This window comes from Balaenoptera ricei, chromosome X (assembly GCF_028023285.1).
Source record: "Balaenoptera ricei isolate mBalRic1 chromosome X, mBalRic1.hap2, whole genome shotgun sequence".
Classification (NCBI taxonomy): domain Eukaryota; kingdom Metazoa; phylum Chordata; class Mammalia; order Artiodactyla; family Balaenopteridae; genus Balaenoptera; species Balaenoptera ricei.
Window position 1 is genome coordinate 56,656,654 of NC_082660.1, and position 8,578 is coordinate 56,665,231.

The following is an 8,578-nucleotide window of genomic DNA, read 5'->3' on the forward strand; positions in this document are numbered from 1 at the left end:
TTGGATAGTGCTGCTCTAGAGTTTCTCAAGAGGTCATGGTTGGCATCTTGGGTGGGAGTTGTTTGTGATGTGGGACTTTCCTGTGCATTGAGAGGCTGTTTAGCATTTCTGGCCCATATCCACTAAATGCCAGTAGTGCTGTCCCTTGAATCAATCTAACAGCTAAAACCTGCCCCACGTTTGCAAATGCTCCATCAAGGAACAAAATCATCCCCATTCGAGACCCACTGAGCTTTTATCTTAGAAGAAAGAATCTCCTGTCTTTGTGGGGATGGCTTCAAGCTGCCTCTGCCTGAAGAGAGGGAAGCTTAGAAAGATGGCTTAACAAGATAGCCCTGGCTCAGGGCCTAACTCTGTACTCCATTTCTCTAACTCTGTACTCCATTTCCCTTTTCCTGCCTTCTCCTGCTGGTCTGTTTCCTCATTTTGGGGAATGGCAGGAACAAGACCCTGCAGATGGAAAAGATCAAGACCCGTTTGAAGGCTGAGTTTGAGGCCCTTGAATCAGAGGAGAGGCACCTGAAGGAATACAAGCAGGAGATGGACCTCCTGCTACAGGAGAAGATGGCCCATGTGGAGGAACTCCGACTGATCCACGCTGATATCAATGTGGTATGTGGGTGGCTGCCTGAAGCCTATTTCTGGGCCCTTTGAGGAGGAATAGGCAGTAGTGAGTGCTGTGGACTCTCCTTGAGATGTGGCTGTGGCCAACTTGGGGGAGTAGGCATCAGGCTATGGTGAAATGGAAGAATCCAGGAGTTCTGAGACCCAGCCCTGGCTCTGTCACTGATCGACTGTATATCACTGGACAAGTTCCTTCTTCTCTCGGGGCCTCATTTTCCTTCTCTGTACCATGAGAGGGATTCAGTCACCTCTGAGGTCTCATTCAGCACTGATGTGCTCTCATTCTGGGAGTCTAGGAGTTGAGAGCTAGCCTTGGGGAAAAGCAGAGCAGGCAGATGCCTTGGGGATCTAACTTAAATTTAGGGCTCCAAAGCTTCCAACTAAGCCAAACAAACCATCTCTGCCAGCCTACCAAACTGGGGCTCCCTCATTACAGTCTCTCTTTTGGAGACCCTTGGAATGTGGGGAATGAACTGCCTGCTATGGTGATAAGTCCCCCACTTTTTAGAGTTATTAAAGCAGAGTCTGAATGGTCACCTGTCTGGGCTACAGTATTGGTGATTCCTTCACCAGGAGGGAGGTTGGAGGTGCTGACCTGTAAGGCCCTTTCCAACCCTTAGAGCCTATGATAATGAGATTTTTTTTTTTTTAATCACGTTTGAAGGAGCTAAGTTTCTATTCTTGGGAAACTCATTTCTGTGGCAATATATACTTCCTGATATTGCCAGGCCTAGGGTCTTAAAGGAAATATGAATGCAATTTGGACAGTAGTTACCTGGGATTTTCTGTGTCACAAGATCACAGGATATCAGGGTCTCATGAGGAGTTGGCAGTTCTGCTGCCAGCTAACTAAGGATAGAGAAATAAACAAGGTATTAGTCACAGAGGGGCTGAAAATCTGGGCCAGTGGATCTCCAACTTGAACATGCCTCATGAGTCACCTAGAGGGCCTGTTAAAACACTGGTTGTTGGACTTCACCCCAGAATTTCTGATTGCTTATATCTGGGGTGGTACCTGAGAATCTACATTTCTAATGAGTTCCCAGTTGATGCTGATGCTGCTGATCTGGTAACTGCATTTTGGGAACCACTGATCTAGGAGAAAAGCCACTGGCCTGGGAGGCAGAAGCCCTGAGTCTTTATGTAGACTTTGCTCCTAGGAAGCATTTCTCTGAGGAAGTTACTTCTTCTCTCTGAGTCTCAATTCTCTGATCTGTAAAATGGTGGTGGGGTGCACTACATGAGCTCTAAGGGCCATTCCAGCTCTAAGATGCTATATTTGAATAATAACTACCACTAATTGAGCCTCTACTCTGTGTTAGCCCCTGTACTGAGCGCTTATATGAATTCAATCGTTGAATCTTCACCAAGATTATATGAGGTAGGTATGATTGTTATCACCATTATACAGATGAAAAAACTGAGGCTTGACAAGAGTCACATAGAATACATAGTGGATTGAGGACTTGATCATAGATTGGTTTGGCTCTGGAGCCTGTGCTATTATCCACTCAGCTGTACAGCCTCGCTGAGAATCTTGGAGTCTTTTCTCTGTGCTTACCTCACTCTGTGTTCCAGATGGAAAACACCATCAAACAGTCTGAGAATGACCTAAACAAGCTGCTAGAGTCTACCCGGCGGCTACATGATGAGTATAAGCCGCTGAAGGAACATGTGGATGCCCTGCGCATGACTCTGGGCCTGCAGAGGCTCCCTGACTTATGTGAAGAGGAGGAGAAGCTCTCCTTGGAGTAAGCTGCCTGCCTCCTGTCCCTGCAACATACACCACACACACACACACACACACACACACACACACACATATATATACACACATAAAGCCTGGTCTGAAAGTCAGGGTACCCAGTCCTAGCCCCAGGCCTGTCAGTGGCTGACTCATTGCATGACCTTGGGTAAGTCTCTGTGTTGGGCTGTTAGATGATTAGACTAGAATTACTAGATGGCTTTTAAAGTTCTTTGTGCAATTTTGACAATACAAGACTATGTCTATGACTCGTTGTGTGTGTATGCATCTGTGACTCTTAAGAGGTCACTTCCCAAGTCAAGGTCTAGAAGGGGTGTCCAGAAACCTTGAAAACACAGAAGGGTGAGCTTTCATGGCCTCCAGGGGCTAGCCTGGAACTTTATCTCAAGACCCAGAGTTAGGAACTAGGCTTACTTTACAGAGACACAGAGCTCAGTTCAGTAGAAGGAATAGAAGGGAACATACTTCCTTAAGGTAGAGCAGGCTGCCTGTGGAAGTGGTGAGCTTCTTATTCCTAGAGGTATGCCAGCAGAGGCCTGAGGACACTTAATAGGAATACTGCAAAGGATCATGGGATGGAGGGTAGACAAATGCCCTTTGAGGACTTGGCTAGCCTTGGGATTTTTTTAATTTTTCTGGGCCTGTCAGAGCCAAGGAGCAGGAGGAGTACCCTTCCCAACACACAGTGGGCCTGGCACCCAGGGAGAAGAGCCTTGTGCTGGAGAGGGTGCAGGAACTTCCTACAGTGAGCCACAGCCCAACCCCCTTCGTTCTGTAGCATGGAGTCCTTAAGAGGGGCAAGGTTCTCCTTGCTTTCAGAATGATCCAGCTAATGTCTCTCATCTCCAAAGTTACTTTGAGAAGCAGAAAGCAGAGTGGCAGACGGAGCCTCAGGAGCCCCCGATCCCTGAATCCTTGGCCGCCGCAGCCGCTGCCGCCCAACAACTCCAAGTGGCTAGGAAGCAGGACACTCGGCAGACAGCCACCTTCAGGCAGCAGCCCCCACCTATGAAGGTGAGTGAGCTGGGTATGGACTGTGGAGGAAGCAAGGTATCCTCAAGCAGCCCCATGGAAGGCGGGGTCTGGGCCTTTGGCCTTACTTATTTGGGGTCTTCCTAAAACAGCCTTCGCTTGGGGCACAGAGGAAGGGGTGGTGTGTATGTGTGCTGTAGTAGAGCCACTGGTCTTGTTGCCTCATATTCCCAGAGGGGTTAGAATGCAGGGAGATTGGCAGGCTCTGCTAAAGTATAATTTTCAGAAAGTTAGAAACGTGACTCGGACAAATATATAGTGAACGTGTGTCATTAACGAGGGAGCCAGCAGCATTACAAAGCTGGTTCCAGAAGCATTAGAGGAACAGATAATTATATAGTCAGGTCAGGGAAGGAAAGGAATGCCGAAATAAGTTTGCAATGTTAAATCCAGAACTGGTTAATGTCCTACAGGAAAATAAAACTGTAATCTTTGTGATTACCTTTTCTTTGGAACAAAAATAATTTGCATCTCTACTGGGCAAAAACCATTTGTGCCTTATCAACATTAAGTCACAGCATCTGGGCCCTGATCAATAGTAAATAGTCAAATAGTATACTATTTAATGGAAAAATATTTATAGTCAGTGGAACAGAATAGAGAGCCCAGAAATAAACCCACTCACCTACGTTCAATTAATCTTTGACAAAGGAGGCAGGAATATACAATGGAGACAAGACAGTCTCTTCAGCAAGTGGTATTGGGAAAGCTGGACAGCTGCATGTAAATCAATGAAGTTAGAACACTCCCTCACACCATACTCAAAAGTAAGCTCAAAACGGCTTAAAGACTTAAATGTAAGACATGATACCATACAACTCCTAGAAGAGAACACAGGCAAAACATTCTCTGACATAAATTGTACCAGTGTTTTCTTGGGTCAGTCTCCCAAGGCAATAGAAATAAAAGCAAAAGTAAACAAATGGGACCTATTCAAACTTATAAGCTTTTGCACAGCAAAGGAAACCATAAACAAAAATGAAAAGCCAACCTACGGAATGGGAGGAAATATTTGCAAATGGTGCGACCAACAAGGACTTAATTCCCAAAATATAAACACAGCTCATACAACTCAATAACACAAAAACCAACAATCCCATCAAAGAATGGGCAGAGGACCTCAATAGACATTTCTCCAAAGAAGACATACAGATGGCCAATAGGCACATGAACAGATGCTCAGCATCACTAATTGTTGGAGAAATGCAAATCAAAACTACAATGATGTATCACCTCACACCGGTCAGAATGGCCATCATTAAAAATTCTACAAATAACAAATGCTGGAGAGGGTGTGGAGAAAAGGGAACCCTCCTACACTGTTGGCGGGAACGTAAATCGGTGCAGCCACTATGGAGAACAGTATGGAAGTTCCTTAAAAGACTAAAATTTGAGTTACCATATGATCCTGCAATCCCACTCCTAGGCATATATCCAGGGAAAACTCTAATTCAAAAAGATACATGCACCCCAATGTTCATAGCAGTACTATTTACAATAGCCAAGACATGGAAGCAACCTAAATGTCCATCGACAGATGAACGGATAAAGATGATGTGGTACATATATACAATGGAATACTACTCAGCCATAAAAAAGAATGAAATAATGCCATTTGCAGCAACATGGATGGACCTAGAGATTATCATACTAAGTGAAGTAAGTCAGACCGAGAAAGACAAATACCATATGATATCATTTATATGTGAAATATAAAATATGATACAAATGAACTTATTTACAAAACAGAAACAGACTCACAGACATAGAAAACAAACTTATGGTTACCAAAGGGGAAAGGGGGTGGGACAGGGGTAAATTAGGCTTTTGGGATTAGCAGATACAGACTACTGTGTATAAAATAGATAAACAACAAGGTCCTACTGTATAGCACAAGGAACTATATTCAATATCCTGTAATAAACCATAACAGAAAAGAATATCTATCTATCTACCTATCTATCTATCTATCATCTATACCGTTTTGCTGTATACCAGAAGCTACCACAACATTTTAAATCAACTATACTTCAATTTTTTAAATAAGTAGTAAATAGTCAAACAAAGAGACATTCTCCTAGAGCAAGGGTCAGCAAACCAGAACCCATAGGCCAAGTGTGACCTGCTCCCCGTTTTTGTAAATAAAGTTTTATTGGCCCACACACATGCCTGCTTGTTTATGTATTGTCTATAGCTTCTTTTATGTAAGCAGTTAGAGCTGAGTAGTTGCAACTAAAATCATATGACCTGAAAAGAAAGTCCAAAATGTTTACGATCTTGGCCTTTACTGAAAAAGTTTATTGATACCTGTCCTAGAGAATTAAATAATCCTTGAGTGAGCCTGTTAGACCATGCTCCAGTATAATGCTTAATGAATATGCAATTCACATTTTGCCTTATTGCCAAATTTTGGATATTTTTCCTCAATACCCCTCTTTGACTCTCACTCCCTTATATCCTTTGCATCCTTTACATCCAGCACAGATCTCGCTACTTGGGACTCGCTACTTGGGTCTTGCTTCTTTCTGTTGGGAAATCGCAATTGCTTGTGGGGGCCCCTGGGAAAGATGAACCATGGCCTAGAAGAATCTGACCACTAACTTGCTTTGTCTTGTGCCCCCCACCAGGCCTGCTTGTCATGTCATCAACAAATTCACCGGAATGCACCTATATGCCCTCTGTGCAAAGCCAAGAGTCGGTCCAGGAACCCCAAAAAGCCAAAACGGAAGCAGGATGAATGAAAAGAGGGAGAACACTTAGAGCTCTGCTGCTCATAACCCCTCCCCTTGGCCAGAGTGATTGATGTCTCCATGTGAAACAACCCTTCCCCACCTCTACAAAGTCTCCTATTTAATGTGATGGAAGCACAACCCCTCTCTCACTTTGCTCTTATTTCTTTTTGCTCTTGGAGTTTCTGGTTTAGGAAGAGATGTGGTTCAGGTGCTAATGACAGTTGTGTCTGAAGATCCCTTCTCTCTCACCCACATTTCAACCCTTGCCCTTGTTTGGAGCTAAGGGAAGGGCAGAAGTCCCAGATGTGATTCTCTGTCTCTTGTGCCTGAGGCCTGGGGCTTAAGGCCTGAGGGCCTGGGGAGGCCCATATCTTGTTTCAGGTGAAGGCTCCAGTGTGCCCCCTCCCTGTACTTTTGCCTTAGGCTCTGAAGGGACAACAGTCTTCTTGTTGGACTTTTCAATAGGCTTGGTGCATTTATCTCCCCCACCCCCAACCTCATCTCTTCCTCAAGGCCCGGAGGTAGCTTGGACAAGCTCTCCTTTTCATATTCATTTGGGAGGCCTGGCTGTTATTATTGAGCTCACCACCCCACCACCTGGCAGTTTCCCAGATATACTAAAGTTCTCAGGTACCAGGCTATGTGTCTGGGGATCCTAAAATCTGTGGGCTTTTCTCCCATAATAAAACCTAGCTTTTGAAAATCAGTAGCAGATGTTCCCCACAGTGAAATCAAGGAGCCAGACCCACTCCACAAGTCCTGCCTAACTCGATGCCTAAGTCATTGGTCTGAGGGCTCTGCTATCGGGGCTGCCTTAGGCTGTAGAGGCCCCAGGCTGACATTTGTGTTGCCTTTTGTTCAAAACCATTACTCTGGCACTTACTCAAATGGTATATCTTAGAGGTCAGAGTAGTGGGTTGAGATTCAAGTGAATGCCAGTCACTTTACACATGCAGGTAGGTGGGACTTCTACTCCAGTCTCTCTTCTCTAAGGCAGCCTCAGCTCAGGTCAGCTTTTGGCCACCCCTTTTCCTGTGGATTGTGCAGGTGGATTTCCCTCTCAAAAGAAAAGGCACCAGGCTCCCCAAGCCCTACAGCTCTTCCCTCCTCCAAAGCCACATCTCTAGTCAAGTCGCTCTCAAACTTAAGGGACAGGGATGGGGGCTGACTGACTGAAAAAGTGTTAGCTCCTGGCTGGGGAGGGGGGGATATTTTTCCTTCCTTTCTTAGCTGTAGTTTTAAGTTGCCACAGTGTCTGTGTGTTCATAATATATAAAAGGTTCCTCTGCTCTTTGAAAGTAAGAGCGTTATGTCTGTACAAATCCTTTTAAATAAACATTTGTTCATTGGAGTAAATGCTGACTCAGTGCCTACAAGTACCAGGTAACAGAAAAGATGTAATGCCCTTTCCCCTTCTGGGTAGCTCTTCTTTACTCTTATTCACTCCACCCTACAAGTGAGAAAACCAGGCACACCGCCGCATAATAATTTACCCTATTTTTATAATAATTTCCATGTATTCAGTGCCTACTCTGTGTCAAGTCTCTATGTAAGATGCTTTATATAGATGATTGTATTTGATTTTCAAAACAACTTTTCAAGCTAAGTATTCTTATTGCCATTTTCCAAAAATGTAAACTGAAGCTCAGAGAAGTTAAATAACTTGTACAGAGTTAAACAGACAGCTAGTAAGAGAAGTTTCAGGATTTGAACACAGATTTGTCTGGTTCCAGAGTCCTTTTTTTTTTTCCTACTTTTTCTCCATGATCACTTTTTTAAGCTTGTCTCCCTTTTGGGATGGCTTGATCACAGGAGTAGGTGAAATAACTCTGAACTAGAAATCAGGGACTAGGAATTCAGTGACTGATGCAGGAATGTAAAGGTCTGTTCCCCTATGAGGATACAATTGGGAACAACTCCGAAGGGTCATACCAGCTTCAGAGCTCCCCATGGGTGGGTGTACTGTGGTTTCCATTAAGACTGAGTTGCAGTTCAATAGCTCCCTCTGTCCAATCCTGCCTCCTTCTCTTCCCTTTTCTTCTGCAAGTGTTGATCCCAAGGGCTCCCTAATTAATATCCTGTACATTAAACTGTCCCAGTGCTTTCCAGAAACCCAACAGTTGACAGAAACTTCTCTGTGCTTCAGTGTCCTCATCTGGAAAAATGGGGAAAATAACAGTACCTACTTCTGGCACTGTTGTGAGCAATGCCAGGCATATAGTAAGCACTCAATGCCAGGCATATAGTAAGTACTTCTACTCCTTGTGCCTCTGGCACCAGGTAGATTGGATGAGTGGTCAAAAGAAACACTATTTGTCTTAGCTGACATTACTCTACCACCCCAGATTTTGTTCAGCTACAAGCCTGCTTTTAAGGTGGCCTAGACTCACTCTGGGCAAAGGGAGGACACTCAGCTGTGTAACTT

At 44.5% G+C, this 8,578-nt stretch overlaps 1 protein-coding gene across 1 annotated transcript; it reads left to right on the plus strand.

The window, feature by feature from the left end:
- Positions 1-443: 443 nt before the first annotated feature.
- On the plus strand, positions 444-7,471 carry LOC132357283 (zinc finger C4H2 domain-containing protein-like). Its single transcript, XM_059910618.1, has 4 exons — positions 444-612; positions 2,203-2,375; positions 3,241-3,403; positions 6,049-7,471. Exons 1-4 carry the CDS (start codon positions 457-459, stop codon positions 6,160-6,162), a joined length of 606 nt encoding a protein of 201 aa, XP_059766601.1. The 5' UTR covers positions 444-456; the 3' UTR covers positions 6,163-7,471.
- Positions 7,472-8,578: the final 1,107 nt, after the last annotated feature.